Consider the following 16,494-nt stretch of genomic DNA (forward strand, 5'->3'; position numbering starts at 1 on the left):
AAATAGAAAAAATACCCAGTAATTTTTTTTGGCTTCAAATATTTATAGCATATATCTATTCTTTTATAGTAGCAATAAGATTTCTGGCTCATTAATTTGCAGAGACAAGAGACCTGAGAACTATAGGTGACCTCCCTGACTGCTGGCTGTAAAGAGAGGTGTCCAATCTAGTGACCTCCTAGATATGTGATTCACAGAATAACCCAAAAGTCAGTCCATCAGGAAAGTTTCCAAGATGCCCAGATTTCTCTACAGTTACACCAGTAGTTTTATTCTTATACAAGTTTTAAAACTAAAACTCATCAGACTAAGAGGAACTGAAAAGATGATCAGTAATTTTCATTTAACATAAGCTATACTGTGTTAAATCTCACTATACTTAGGAGTTTTAAAAAATACATATAACTTCTAAAAATCATTATTTAAAAAATAACTTTACAACTCCATCCACTACGTTAAATAAACGACAAAAGATGTTAACAAAGTAGAGTTTCCTACGTTTTAAAAAGGCAGGAAGAGAGGTATGCGATTTCTCTTTAAGTTACTCATTCTGACAGAAAAACTCTCATTTTAATTCCCTGTACTGAACTATATACTAAGCTCATTATCACCAGCTCTATCTTTAAATCTTGTTGAATTTTTTGCATAATTGAAGAACTGGCTCTTTAGTGTCATAGTAAATATTTTATATAAAATATCACTTTCTAAATTTACCCTAATTTTAAAGTTTAGATTCCAGAAATGTGTCTGTGTGTGAGTTATAGTCAAACACAAATTTGGGGTTGCAGAAATCTCAAAGTTTGACTTATAGGCCAACAAGATTTTATCTTACTATAGAAAACAAGCATGACAAATGTTTATGTCCCCTTTTATCCTTTCCGTACACACAGCTCTCATTAAGGTAGCTTCAAACTATAATCAGAAGCACAAACCATGAAGACCAGACAAATAAAATTCAGGATAAACTACTCAAGGTGGAAGTGAGTATCTCTTCCCTAGGTACGAGAGGAAGATGGTCCATCCTGTTCTGATTTGGTGAGGACTCCTGGCCTATCCCTGGCCTTGCAGTCTGCCAGGGTGGGAGTTATTCTGGGCCATTGTGGGAAGACAAACTGAAAGGAAATCTTGCTGGCAAACCATAAAGGGAGCACAGAAGGGATACTGGTAATTTACTAAGCATTTCAGATATGCAGCCTAATGCCGCAGACTTTCCTCTGGCAGGTCCCCAAATTCAAATTGAACTGATATAATTGGGAAGAGTTACTACAGTTAGAAAGTTTTTACAACTGAGAGAAAATCCTCTTCGGCTATATCATACATGCTACCCTCTGGCTCAGAAGGAGAGCAGCAGGGAAAGATTGGCCTCTAATAAGCAAAATAACTTTCTTTTCTTTTTTTTTAATCAAAAAGTTGACTTTTTTTTTTTTTTGGAGGGGTAGGGTGGGAGAAGAGAAGCATAGCAGTTAGAAATGCAAGATAAATTTAAGATGATCTTAAAATTCATGAGATTTTTCTAAATACAATTATTAAAACCCCACATTCAAACTGAATGTGCATGTTATGTTCAACAACCTTATAAAAGTAATGCAGAAGATTAATGAGTATCTCATAATAGAGAATAAAATCAATAAGTTTTAATTTTAATGTGAGAATTTAAACTTTTTTATACAACATGAGGGACTGTTGGGAGTTGTGGTAACAGCTGTAAAAATAACATCAGCAACTGACAGCAATAGAGGAAGGAATACTTTAAGAAATCCAGAATGCCACGGCAACCAGTGTTATGTGATGAATGTGAATTTATAATAAAGTCTGGCTCTAAGCAGGTGAAAGGAGAACTGAGATCAGAAGGGGACCAAAGAGCAGCCAGGCGTGTTCACACAGGTCAGCGAGGCAAACCATTTAAAGGAAGCATGCTCAGAAACACTTGTGGGGAGGCCTCCGGCAGAATGTGTGTGACTGGGGTTTGCACAGTTCTGAGAACTAAAAACTGAGTGCCCAGACCTCCCGGGCATAGGCCTCATTCAAAATAGAAAGTGATTGTGTGTGCAGCGGTCTGCATTCTCCAAGAAGCTGTTTCACTTCAACTTCAGTCATTAAAATTGTACATGAGTAGGTCACTGTGAGAGAAAGATCTAAGGAATGCTGAGTCTCTCCATGTCCAGGTGATGTACTGTGGAGCTGTCTGCAGGAGTTAGGAGAGATGAGAAAATTCCACAAACTCTCAGTGCTTAGCAGAGCCAATGAAGGAAGGCAAGGGGCCAGGAGCTGCATTTACCTTGACACTGTGCTATTTCTTTCTAAAGTACTTTTAATTTAGGGGTGAGAGAAAGCAAAGAGAAAAATCACTGAAACACAATGGAAGTTTTCACACTCTTTCACAAGAAAAAGAATTAAAGGGAAGACGACAGAAAAAAATAGAAGTTTGCATGCATGCCTTAATTAATGTCTGCAGGCAAAGCATGAGAATTATAACATTATGACAGTGGGTTTTAACCAGGGGTAATTTTTGTGCCCTAGGGGACGTTTGGCAATGTCTGGAGACATTTTTGGTTGTCACAACTTGGGGGGAGATGTTATTGGCAAGTAGCGGGTAGGGGCTAGGATGCTGCTCATCCTATAATACCCAGGACAGCCTCCACAACAAAGTATCCGGCCCAAAATGTCACTAGTGTGGCTGTTGGAAGACTGTACTATGATGACAGTCATAATTCCCAAATTTCAAAAGATTCTACAATTATGCAATTTCATGTGAAACTGCTTCTCTAAAGCAAGCAGTTTCCACTACAGGTTATGTGGTAACATATACTTAAGTCTAACCAAACAATCCTTTAAAGATTCAGTTATGATGATTTCAAAAAGAAATTCCTACCAAGTAAAAAAAAAAGTACTACTACTTAATATAATGGTAGGACCTTTGGGAAACCTAATGCTTTTGGATAATATGCCAAGAATTATGAGAGAGAGAATATGAGAATATTCTTGGTTACATGAAATAGATGATTAATATAAATTTTTCTAAGAGAAATGAGATATTGGAATGTTCTTCTATTTTCTTTACTACATATAAGGGAAGAAACTTAGACAAAAACTTTAACTGCAGAAACCAAAAGCTACATACAAATCAAATCTACATACACGCAAGTCACTGAACATATATCTGAATGCAAGGAAAAGCTGATAGGCCACTTTACTGGCAAAAATACTAACAGAACAAACCAAGCAAAATTTTAAATTATCAGCCATCTGAAATGCATTGTTATTGAAGTTTTACAATGACCACTATGTTGAAATACCCCTTTAACAAGGTCCTGAGTAAAACTAAGTTTTACTTAAGTTAACCAAAGTTATATAAGGAAATCCTGTTAACACAACCTTCGAAATATATCTGGAGTCTAACTACTTTTTTTTTTTTTTACCACCTCCATTGCTACCACTCTTGTCTGAGCTAGGCAGGATTAACTTCTATTTCCTATTTACTCTTCCTTTGGTCATTCTGCCTCAAGCACACTGGCCTCCTTGCCACTTGTGTTCCTATCTTAGTGCCTTTGCACTGGCTGTTCCTCTCACCTAGAACACTGTTCCCTCAGATATCAGCTTAGCCCACTCCCTCTCCTCTTTCAAGTCCTTGCTCAGATGTCATCTTCTCAATGTGGCATGCTTTGACCACCTTATTGAAAATTGCAAGTCCTTCTCTAGCACTCCCTAGCCTTCTGACCACTCATTTTTTTTCCTGCAGTTCTTTTCAAACACCTTCTAACCTCCTATACAGTTTCCTTATTTCTGCTTATTGATTACTATCTGTCTCCCTGAACAAGAATGCCACCTCCAGGAAGGCAGTGATATTGTCTATTTAGTTTGTTGATGTAGCTCCAGTTCCTAGGACAGTGCCTGCCACACGGTAGGCACTCAATATCTTTTGGATGAATGTCTTAAGAAAAATACACCAAAATTCAAAATTGCCAATTAACTAAATGTGAGTATTCCATTTATCCACATAAAATATATAGATTTCATGTAGTGATATATTTACATTAACGAGTGCTCTGTGTTCAGTCTGCCTGCCAACTGAACAATGGTGCTTTTTTCTGGTGGTTTCTTATTAATTTGCAGTTTCAGAATTACTTCTCTCTTCCCTTCCTCAGCATGTTTCAGGGTGCCTCCTCAAAATTATTTGCATGTACCTTAGAAATAATAAACTAATCTAATATAACCCAATGCAAAACTACTTTTGGACATTTGCACACATCATTCCTTCTGTGCAAAAATGTCCTCATGTCTCCATGACTCCAGACCAGGCTCCGACGTGACCTCTGTGAAATTCCTCTGACTCCATGTTTTCATGATACTTACCACCCTCTACCTTGTACAATAATTATTTGTTTGCCTATTTATAAAGATAGCCACCAACAAGTTCTTTCATCCTTGTGTACATCTGGTGCTCCTCCAATCAAAAGATGAATCTATTTTTAGGGCCAGCCCGTGGCTCACTTGGGAGAGTGTGGTGCTGATAAAACCAAGGCCACGGGTTCAGATTCCTATACAGGGATGGCTGGTTAGCTCACTTGGGAGAGCGTGGTGCTGACAACACAAAGTCAAGGATTAAGATCCTCTTACTGGTCATCTTTTTTTTTTTTTTTTTTTTTTTTTTAAAGATGAATCTATTTTTCTTTCCCTTGAACCCAGATTAGACCTGTGAACTTTTTTTGACTAATATGACTAATAGAAAGCAGAGGATGTGACACAATGCCAATTCTGGGCCTAGGCTTCAAGAGGCCTGGCAATTTCCATTTTTGCTCTTTTGGAGCCCTGAGACACTCACTGTCCCATTGGGGATGGGGCCATGTAGAGAGAGACAAGCCGTGAATGAGAGACTATGAAGAGCACCCAGCCAACTCCCACTGTTCTAGTCTCCTCAGCTGAGATGCCAGAAAAGTGAGTGAAGTCTTTGCAGAAAATAGCCATCCCGCCTCAGCCAAGAGCGTGGCAAACAGAATGAGCAGTCCCCATCAAGCTCTGCCCAAACTGAAGAATTGTGAGCAAATAAACTGCACTTGTTTGAAGTCACTAAGTTTTGGCATGTGTTGATCTGTAGCAGCAGATAATAGATACACTGCCTTATCTCTCTGCTGAGACCATAATACTTTTAGAGCTCTAAGTATAGTAGTCTGCATGAAGTAGGCACTCAAATATTTGTTGAATAAATAAACCAGAAGGTAAATAAGGTGATGTCAAATATAACTACTTTTGGATTTTATTTGGTTTGGGGTTGTCATTTTATCAAAAGCTCACTGTATTACTGAAAATATTACAGTAGAGTATGTTGTCAATCATTATTTATAATATATTGATACAATTATTACCTTTCAAGAAGAGAATTCATTCAAAATAAAATTGCCTCTTGAGCAAAATAGTTTTTAACATAATGCTATTACATAAACTAATGATCTGTTTTACACATTTTAAGTTTTCAAGTGATCATTTTTTCTTGTATATATTTGATAATGTATACAAGGAGATATATTTTACTCTGTATATATGCATTTTCTTGCATTAATTAAAAGCAAAAGAATCACACAGCACGCTATTACAGTTGACGATTTTTCCCCTTTTACCTTTCCAAATTTGTTATTTTCTTTGGATAACTGAAGAATACTTTTTAATAAAGTGCTAGCACCCACTGGGTTGTTCAGTGTTAAGTTTTGATAGTAACAGTATCATTTTCCTATAACCACATTTAAAAAGAGTAAATAAGATATTTTACAACTAATGTACACTAATGCATATTTTGTACATTTCTCCAATGATTTTCATTTGCTGTTATAACATTCTGCTAAATGGTTTTGAAATTGCTCCTGCTTTCTCTAAGCTTTTAACTAGAATTTCTGTTAAAATTTCCCAAATGTTATAGAAATATTAACTAAACTCTATGTAATTTTCTCAACCATTTAAAATACACTGAAGAAGCCAGGCTCTTAATAATATGTCTTGAAGGAAGGAGCATCATGTCTGTGGATGCTGGGGGTTAGGCAGAGGCCATCTGACAAAAATATCAGAGCATGATAGTCCAGGGCCAGAGAGACCTCAGGGGCTCCCTTTTGATACTAGGCCTTGGAAGGGCGAGGGAGCAGGCAGGAAGCCCACTGGTCTCCTTTCTTGCCTGCCTGTATGTTTGCTTGACGCCGTTAAAGAGCCAGGGACTGAAAGTTCTTATTAATTCCATATAGGGATCCAAAAGGATGAAAGGCTGAATAATGATATTTATATTCTCAGGGTACAAACCATATTACATCAATAATTGTGATTTCAGACCATGTTTAAAAACTATCTGCAAAGAAAATACAATGCCGACTATTCTACACTGCAAGATCATGAAAAAGTATATGATTGTCTTTTACTATATAAACCAATTCTAATCCCCCCACCCAATTAACCACTTAACCCAGCATAGTGCTGACCTAAAAAGAAACTGAGGCCAAATACATATCACAAGGATTTATTAAGCCAATATGATGATTGTAACCTGGGAGACACATAGATTGGAACAGAAATGTGTTCCAAAAAGGGCCAGCAGAGCTCAGCGTTTTATAATCACAAGAAGGGGGAGACATCACAGCGGGAAGGTAGAAGGACAGCCCTCCTAACCTTTAGGGCTTTCTGATGCCATTACGGCTGCTTCTAAGTAAAATGGTCCTATGACAACATTTTTCAGGACAGGTGGATGCTAGCTTATCCCAAATCTCCCAAGGCACTATAATTTAGCTAACCTGGTCAGAGCAGATTTTTTGTTATCAATAGGATATTGTTTAGTTTTTCCTATTTGTTAGATTTTTCATTTTTCTCTCTCTTACACACGCAATGGCAAAAGAGGAATAATAAAATTTCAGATTGCATGTGCACTTAAGTAAAAATAAGGAAATTGATAAAGTGTTCCTATTAAGAATTAGTACAATGACTTACCAAATATAAAGCAGTTAAATACATTTTTATGAATAAATAAAAGTAAGTTTAAGATGCTCTCTATAAAAATTAAAATCAGGGAGGCCTCCTGAAAGTCTCCTACTTTAAGTACATGAACAAAGGGAGAGAAAGGGGCTTTAGCCGAAGTAGGTCTCAGCTAAAGATGGAAGTAAAGAGAAAAATATGCCCATCCAAGGGCAACTGGCTAGGAATTCCAAGAACTTAAGATGTGCTTAATTGTTAAGATAGTAGTAGCTAACTCAGGAGAATGCACATGTAAATACTATGCATTTTAACATTACACATTAACTTATGGTCACAAGATATTTGGTTCTTTGGAAAGAGCTCAAGATAATATCATTGATGCTCAAGATGAGCTTGTTTTGCAGAAACTGATTGTTTTGAAGGAGAGACCCCTGACTGCAAGTCAGCTGCTGAGCACGTAGGTTCCAGACTTGGGGCATCAAGAACAGAGTCATCAAGATAACAGAAATAATTATGCTGATTTCATGCTGAGCCAATCACATCACACCACAATCTGGAGATCCTCAACTCTTGACTTTTACTCTATAAAAAAATCCTTGCTCAGAAGCCACGGGGGAGCTTGGGTTTTGACAGCATGAGCACCCATTCTCCTTGACTGGTACCACTCAATAAAAAGCTTGATTTTTCTACTGTAAATTTCAGGGTCCAGAGTTTAGCTTTAGCTGCATGTCAGGTGAGTGGACTTCTTTAGGTTCAGTAACAGAATATTAAAAAAAATTCTGATTATTATCATTGTCAGTTTCTCTTCACAACATTAAAGTTAGTATTAAAAAAAATTCTGATTATTATCATTGTCAGTTTCTCTTCACAAACATTAAAGTTAGTGATAAAAACGACTTACCTTCACATCCCTGTGAATTATGTTATTATCATGGCAGTAGCGTAGAGCTTCCAGTATCTGTCTCATGTAATGGCTGTAAAAAACAAAAGAAATCTAAAACTGTAAAAAAATGTTTATTTTAAAAACTTAATAGACAGTGTGCTTAGTTTATGACTCCCACCTTCATATTAACTGCCCATGGACACTTTTCATTTGAGCAGACAAGACTGGTGGAAAGTGAGGCTTAATAATGAAAAAGTTGGCAGACTCATAAGTTTATGAGCTTCACTGAACAAACAGTACATTCTGTTAAATAAAAATTACAGGAGGCCATTGTTTTGGACTAAGTTCTGGCCCCAAAAGACCAGACTAAAAATCAAAATGGAGTCATTCCTGCTAAATTCCAGGTCACTGAGGTTGTGGTCTGACCTGAAATCAGGAGAAAGAGATAACAGCCAATTTCAGTTTTTAAATCTTCAAAAGATGTGATAATGAAGTTCCTTCTGCTTTAGTCCTTACAGAAAAGAGATGGCCTGAAGTCACCTGATGTTAACTAGTCAGTTATTTTTCTATTGTTCTGTCTTCCCGACCGGGTCCTCGCCTTACAAGGAAAGTAACTTTGAAATGACCAGTCTCTACACCCTCATTAGCATTTGCTATTCATTGTCTTTTTGATTATAGTCAGTCTAACTGGAGTTAGGTGTTATCTCAATGTGGTTTTAATTTGCATTCCCTGATGACTAGTGATATGCATTTTTTCATGTATCTGATGGTCATTTGTGTCTTCCTTTGAAAAATGTCTATTCAGCTCCTTTGCCCATTTTTTAATTAGGTCGTTTATTTTTTTATTGTATAATTGCTTGAGTTCTATGTATATTCTGGATATTAGTCCCTTGTCTGGTGTGGAGAGAAGGGAAGTTGGGGGATAATTGGGAGGGGACAAAGGGTACAAAAGTAATTTCTGGTAATGGCTATGCCCCTAGTATGAATCTGGCCCTCACATCATGGATAGGAGGGGGGACAATCAGCTTTGTATCTCATGAATATTCATAATGAAAGAAAGAAAGAAAGAGAGAGAGAGAGAGAGATAAAGAAAGAAAGAAAGAACCAATCTGCTTTTTGTTCTTTGTTTCTGCTTTCTTCAGCCTTTTTCTGTCTATAAAATCAACTTCTTTTGCTCAGCCCATTGGAATACATATTCTATTTTATGGAGCAATGTATTGCCCAATTCTAGATTTGCAATAAAGCCAATTGAGATCTTTAAATTTGTCATAATTTTGTTAACAGTTCTGCATTTTCTAAGCTAAGTCAAAAGAATTTCACACAGTTGATAAGTAAAATTGTTCTAATTAGAAATCCAAGTTTAAAACATGAAAAAACCCCAATTTTCCAATACTCAGTTAATTCTATTTAGTAAAACTGGATTGCTATTAAGTTAACAGTACTCAGAGCTCTTTAAGGATTCCGACTAAAAGGGTAGGAACCTTTTTTCTGCCAAATAGTCTGCTGTCTGCGTTATTTCCATTCAGCTCTGAGGACAAACCAGGGAAGAACTTCCTTATACGTACAATTTCTTTTCGTAACATAATCAAGTTTTAGTTGGGACATCCTTGAACAAAGCAGGGTTAGTTCTAGGCTCATATCCTAGGAAATCTGACTCCTCCCGGGGACAGCTGGTGGGGTCTGCTGAGGCTCCTCCAGGGGATAAGGGCGAAGAACAAAGAAGGACTTAGCATTTTATTTATTTATTATTATTATTCTTTTAAAAATTTTTATTGAATCATAATTGATTATACATATTTTGGGGGTTCAACATTGACATATGTTGATCAAATCAATATTACTAGCATATATATTGTTATAAATGGTACTTATTCTTTATGCCTTGTCCAATCTCTCCCCGTCCCCCACCCCCCACTAACGGAGTTAGCATTTTAAAGAACAGTCATTAAAAAGTGATAACAGGGTCCACTAGCAAGGATAAGAATAGGTATTCAGTACTACTTTAGATCCTTCCCCTATTTCTAAAGTTCTTCTGTAATCCCTCTATTTCTCTTTTCCTGAGTGTCTGTTTCATTTTCTCTTCCTCTGCATTTCATTCCCTCCACATCTTTCTCTTCTTTTTCTTATGTCCTTTCCTTTCTCATTTTTCCCTTTTCCTTCCCAACCAGCCAAGACATAGATATGCAATAGACTCAACATTATTTATTGAATAGTATTTATTACATTTTGTTTGTTTCCAGATCTTTATTTCTGGCACTTTAAAATAAAAACTAAATAATTTAATAGTACTTACAAATGACCTTGCACATGTGTTTATGACTCAAGACAAGAAAAAAAAAAATCCTCTGCTCCTGCTTCCCTCTTTGGTATACTACTATCTAACCAAGCTCACATGAATGACCCTCTAATTAGCATATGTATTATTTCATGAATTACAATTGATTAGAAGGCTCCATTTTTAAAATGAAAGGTAGGAAATCATCACATACTATACACAGATACTGATAGTTAACTCTCTACCTCATAAATATGTATAAATAAAAATAATAAAAATATTTTTTAGAAAATGAAAGGTAGAAAAAAACAAACAGACTTTGTTCCCATACTTATCATTGTCTCCTCACAACTAGGCTCTAAGCCAGAGAGCTAGGCTAATGCAGTCATTAGTTCTGATGTTCAATTTCTCTTACTTTGCAAATGCACACATTAGGGGCTGTGATCATATACTCTTTGCCTGGGCCATTGCAACCTGTAATTAAGTTTTGTTTTAATTAGGGGTTCTTAAACTTGGTGTTGTGGCTCATTAGTGGTTCAAATCAGGCTTTGGAGGATATGTGACCCCCTGATATGGCTAAGAGACAACAAACGTGAGAGAGCTTTGTAAACTCTAAAGCACACTACAAAGGTTAGGTCTTTATTATTACGTTATTATTATTATCATTATTGTTAAGCTTAGTTAAAGATTTAGGAATAGCCTATTTTTCCATCTAGATGTCAACATGGAAATAGTGATTAAGTTTAAACTAGGTCAAGTGGACATAGCTTGTACTTACAGAATGGACTGCTTTGGATACAAAGTACTGAGACAGCCACCTATATTATCTTTAGCCTAAAGAAAATTCCTACCTCTAAGCCTTATAAAACAAAACTCAATGAATGAGTATTTTTAATTTGCATATCAGAATACTCAATTATTTGACCCAAATATATGTACACAGCAGAATCTCTGGGGTGTGTGAGGGGAGAGTAGAATTTTTTTTTTCCTCCCCAAATTATAACAGATCTAAACAATCTTTCTCTACCCTCCCAGTAATGATCCTGGGAGGCTGTGCATGCGAATAGTGTGCAAGTAGAATAAAATGAGAACCCAAATCTGCCCACACGTTCTAGAGAGTTGCTGACTAAACTTTTAATCAAAAGGCTTCGTTTCATGAAGCATCACGGCCACTATGCTTTCAGAGAAGCTCAGCAATACATGTGTTTGTCTCCATCTTCCCTAAGGATCACAGAAGGAAAGAGCTGGCCAGCAATTCATTTACTTTCTTTGGAAAGGGGCATTTCAGGGGTAGGGAGTGGTGGACAAAAAGAAGAGAAGTGACTCAGTCACCTCTCCTTGTTAACTCTGGGTAAAAAGACTAACGTTACTTTCTAGGCAGAAGAGACCTTATCTCTGAAATGCCCTTAACAGAATGTTCCTGGCTAAGGAACATTACCTGTTACTTGTGGTAAACAGAACCTAGAATCTTTGAGGTATGCATGGCTTCCTAGAGAACATCATGTAAACTATCTAACTCTCTGGGGTACAAAATGGAGATGTTTTCCTAATTGAAATGCTCCCCTTTGTATGTGGAATCCTACAAACCTCAGGTCGAGACCTCATCTATTCTGGGCCAGAGGTACATTTCTGATGCAGGAAAAAATGATGTGGGGATCTTGCCTGTGATGGCCCAGACCTCTCTCTACTTCAGCTGAGCCTTTTGATTGCCTGTATCTTTGAAATTATTTAGTAAAGCTGGGTACTAGGTGAGAAGATCTCTCCGATTTGTGAGAGCTTGATTTGATCATCTGATCCTGTGTGTTGCTCACTTCACCACTCATAGACCCTGAAAGGACAGGTTGTACTAAGGACTGAACACAGTTTTATTTTAGGCCATGCTTTGCTGCTCCTCTTGAAGCTCAGCCAGTTGGAGAAAAACTACATTAACAATCTGATTGCTTGGTGTCTCAGAGTCTTCTTGCAGTTGGTCTCACTAGAATACTGATACAAGCTTAATTTCCTAACAGTGAATCATAGAATCAGAGAGGAGGAAGGAAGGTTAGAAGTTACCTGGTCAAAATTCATAGCAACAGAAAACAGAATGGTGATTATCAGGGGCTGGGGGGAGGGGAGTTTTTTAATGGGTATAGAGTTTCAGTTTTGCAAAAAGAGAAAGTCTTTAATAAATTGTATCTATTCTTTTTGGGGCAGTTCTGGAAAGTTCCTTTTATGAAAGTCACTATTTTAACAGCAAATATGGGTGGATTTGAAAATCAACAGGCTTTCTGACACCTGTCCAGTGGCAGAGGCAGGCTCAAAGTTAAGGAAAAGTAGTAAGGGTGACTGGGGAACAGAGTAAATATAGTAGTTGTTTAACATCAACTCTGCCAGCATATATGCCAGGTACTCCAGTATTCTTGTGGTTCAAAAAGGAAAAAATAATCTTCCTTCATTGAGTTTCACTACTTTATAAACTCAAAATTCAGAATTTTTAGTTTTCCTTATTTTATGCTGCTCTTGAAAGATAGCAATATGGAAAAGTACAAAAGGCAGGCTCTTCTGAATTCTTTAAGAAATACATATAAATAATTATATGCAAAAGTCAGAGCTTCATTTAGTCAGGTAAAGTGGTTTACAACTATGCCATAAAAAAAAGCAAGATAGCATGAGCTATTTTTGTTATAAAAAATGCTTTAATCTTGAAGCACAAGAAAGAATAAAAATTTAAAATTGTGATAAGAACTCAAAACAATAGAAAAATTGGATTTAAAAAATCTAGAATGTGCCTTAAGACAGCATGGTACATACAAAAAAGGATATCTAGCCTTAATTCCACCATGTATAACATCAGACTCTAAAGAAGTAATTATAGCTAACATACATAAACTTTCATTTGCTTCTTCTCCCTAGCCCGGTAGTACAAAAGAGTGGCTACCAGACATTGAGCATATTCTTTATTTTGTGCTATAGCTACAGTTGTTCCAGCCTTGAGACTGGGTCCCTTGCTTCTCAGCTAGGAGGAGTCAGAACCATGGATTTGAAGACAGTCAAGACATGCTTAGCTCAAAGTTGTATTAAGGTATTCTCTAAGATGTTTCCAGTTATTTCCATCTATAATGCTATAATTATAAAAGAAATAATAGGAGGGAGGAAGTTATTATCATTTAATATAAATGCTTCTCAAATGATAGAAAGTTTTAATAAATCCTAATAATTATGTGGGTTTGAACGCTTCAACATATTATGGTTGGTGACTGAGGAGGGATGTTGTACCTTGTGTATTAAAAAGGCAACCCACTAGAGTGGGTGATTAGTATATGATTGAATGTAATCAAAGCAGAAAGCTGCACTGCTCTAAATACATAAGCAAGTGGCCCAGTGCACACATGGCTCCTGTGATTTTTCCTATTTACTCCTTATGTTAAGTCATCAAGTCTTCACAGTAACTCCTTGCTTAGAAAGACAGCCACCATTTGACTGGGAGATCACACACTGGCCTAAAGCAAATATATTCAGTAGAAAAATGGTGCTTTTATTTCTGTTCTGTTCCTTCTACTGTTCTGTGCTTTTCCTTACATTAACTGGTCACAGAACAATCTGATATCACTAAGATGCAAAATAAAAAGCTAATGAGGCACATCTGCCAAAAAATAAAAATCAAACACAAAACCCAAGTTTAATGCTACATGGTTCCTAAGCTATCAAATCCCTCCTTGTATTAAAGTCATCAAAAATGGGAAAGATAGCAGTACTGATATGAAAATGAAACCAATGTTAGTAAATTCATTGTTCAGTTTTTTGCATTTCCAGTCACAACTGGGTTCCACTAATACATACTAAGACGGATACGCTCCTTGAAGCACACAGCAGCAGCGTGCCCATCATCAGTTCGAAGAGCAGCTATTTCATGCGATTTCTTTGTCATTTCCTTCTTTTACTTCCACCTTTACCTCTGCAGATTAGATTCGGATTACATACCTGGCTACAGCTTCACTGTATACAAAACCAGCGTCAGCTCGCTTTACGATTTCAAAACACAGATCTGCTCCATCCATACTGTAGAGAAATGTGAAAAATAATATAAGAAAAGAGGAAATTCCAGGAGGACAACACTGAAAGCCAATACATTGCAACTAAGTTATTAGTTGACTTATTACTAATGATTGTAAGTTATTTAAATCTCCTTTCTTTCAATGAAAAATAGACATCAATTATAAAGGACATTCTAACCATCTTAACATTGAAAGTCTGCAGGGAAAGAAACAGAGCAAGCAAATAGTATCAAATGACATGAGTTATAGAAAATTGACTATAAATTTTCTTTAGGTTATCACAACAAGGAATCTTGGAAAAGAGCAATGCTGGGGGATGTGGGCATATTTTTGAGTAGAATTCCAAAATTATCTATAAGAGAGAGAAATATGTACATAGACACATCATGCAATATTTTAAGAATACAAAGATTTTAAAACATTTTGTTAAGTTATTACTACTAAATGGAAAATTCAAGCTGTATACTGTGGAAGAAAAAAATAATGAGCCAAACTATTTTTGTTTATACTTCGATTACCACAATTAATTGCTACAAACATACTCTAGCACATTGATGTGCTGGTGACACAGTGTCACTATCTTACCCTAAAGCTTACAATGGTTCTCCATTTCTCACCAGATAGGGAAGACCTGTTGTCTTGGCCACATTTTGACTCTTCTACCTACCCTAATGCTATTTCAAGAAAACCCTGCTCTCTAGGCAGATTGATCTTATTATCACCCCCTGAATATACCGTTTTCTTTTCTTTTTATGGCCACATGCTTCTTCATAAATTGTTTTTTCATATACAAAACCTACCTCCATTCTAATCCTACCTTCCCAGGAAGCCCCCTCAATGATTACCAGTCACATTAATGCCTTTCTTTGCTTTTTTTTTTCTTTTCTCCTTCCTTTGCTTTAATTGTATAACACTCTTATACAGCCCATATCATAACATTTAACACATATATACATACAAACACACACAAGGGCACACACATACATATGTACATATGAAACTTTTGCAATACCATTACATATGTTGATGACATTATTCAAATATTAATAATTAATATTTTTATAATGCTTTAAAGCTTATAAAGTATTTTCAAATCCAGTATATCATTCATTTATCCAGTAGCTCAGTTTCTAATATACCTGCTGCAGGTACTATACTGAGGAAATAGAAATTTCCAGAAGGGAAAGTAAAGGAACTAACTGTTCATCAGACATCATGGGAAGCAGTCCTTGTTATATCTCCCTTCATACTTACAACTACCCCATGAACATTAGCATCATTCTCATTCTCACATAATTTGCCTGAGTGGACTAGTATGTGACAGGGACAGGATTCAAATCCCTGTCTAGCTATGCCCAGTGCTCTTCCCATTAACTACAGCCACACCTACTGCTTGTGCAAGGAACAAATGCACATTTTCAAGTCCTACCAACAGTTCAACAAAAGTGCAAAGCCCTAAAGAACAAGTATAGTTTCTACTTTTAACATACCCCATCCGATACCCAGCATAAGACTGAACACACAGTACATGTTTAATGAACAATTGGTTATATTATTTGGATCTTGGTGTGGTTTTATGTAAATGAAAATACTTTCATATTTATATCAGGCTTTACAAATTTTAACTAGTTTCCATTTCACACCTGATGACCATTTTCCATCGTCAAGTAGGATTCTTCTCCAAAATATAATGTTTATGATGGCCTAGCCTATTCTGAAGTACGGCAGCTCCCACTTCCCACCACTGGAAATAAAGCCTGGATGAATGTGATTGTACCTCTTTGAGAACAACTGATCATCTGCTATGGGAAAATTCCTATAAGCAGAGTTGCTAGGCCAAGGAGGATTTAAAACAACACTTTGGAGACACATACTACTACCAAAATCCTTTTAACATTTACTCTCCTACTACTGAGTGTGAATGTGTCCTTTCCTCTACTTTGCCCCCATTTGGATGACTATTCTTTTTCATCTTTGCCAATCGGATAGGAGGAAAAAAAGTCATTCATGATTGCTTTAATTTGCATTTCCTTGATTACTAGGAGGCTGAATATTTTTCATTTCGTTGTACTGTGGGGAGAAAAAAATTCTATTTAAAAAACTGGCTGTAATCCAGGAAATGCAAATCAAAACCACACTGAGATACCATCTAACCCAAGTTAGGATGGCTAAAATCCAAAAGACTCTGAATGATAAATGCTGGCGAGGTTGCAGAGAAAAAGGAACTCTCATACATTGTTGGTGGGACTGCAAAATGGTGCAGCTTCTATGGAAAATGATATGGATGTTCCTCAAACAATTGCAGATAGATCTACCATACGACCCAGCTATCCCACTGCTGGGAATGTACCCAGAGG

At 36.5% G+C, this 16,494-nt stretch overlaps 1 protein-coding gene across 1 annotated transcript in view; it reads right to left on the minus strand.

Moving 5' to 3' along the window:
* Positions 1–16,494, minus strand: part of CASK (calcium/calmodulin dependent serine protein kinase) — a 378,414-nt gene that overhangs the window by 162,656 nt on the left and 199,264 nt on the right. The window contains exons 4-5 of the mRNA XM_063083161.1: positions 14,064–14,141; positions 7,847–7,919 (exon numbers count right to left, since the gene is read on the minus strand). Coding sequence (XP_062939231.1) covers positions 7,847–7,919; positions 14,064–14,141 — 151 coding nt within the window. The remainder of the gene's footprint in view (positions 1–7,846; positions 7,920–14,063; positions 14,142–16,494) is intronic.

This window comes from Cynocephalus volans, chromosome X (assembly GCF_027409185.1).
Source record: "Cynocephalus volans isolate mCynVol1 chromosome X, mCynVol1.pri, whole genome shotgun sequence".
Classification (NCBI taxonomy): Eukaryota; Metazoa; Chordata; class Mammalia; order Dermoptera; family Cynocephalidae; genus Cynocephalus; species Cynocephalus volans.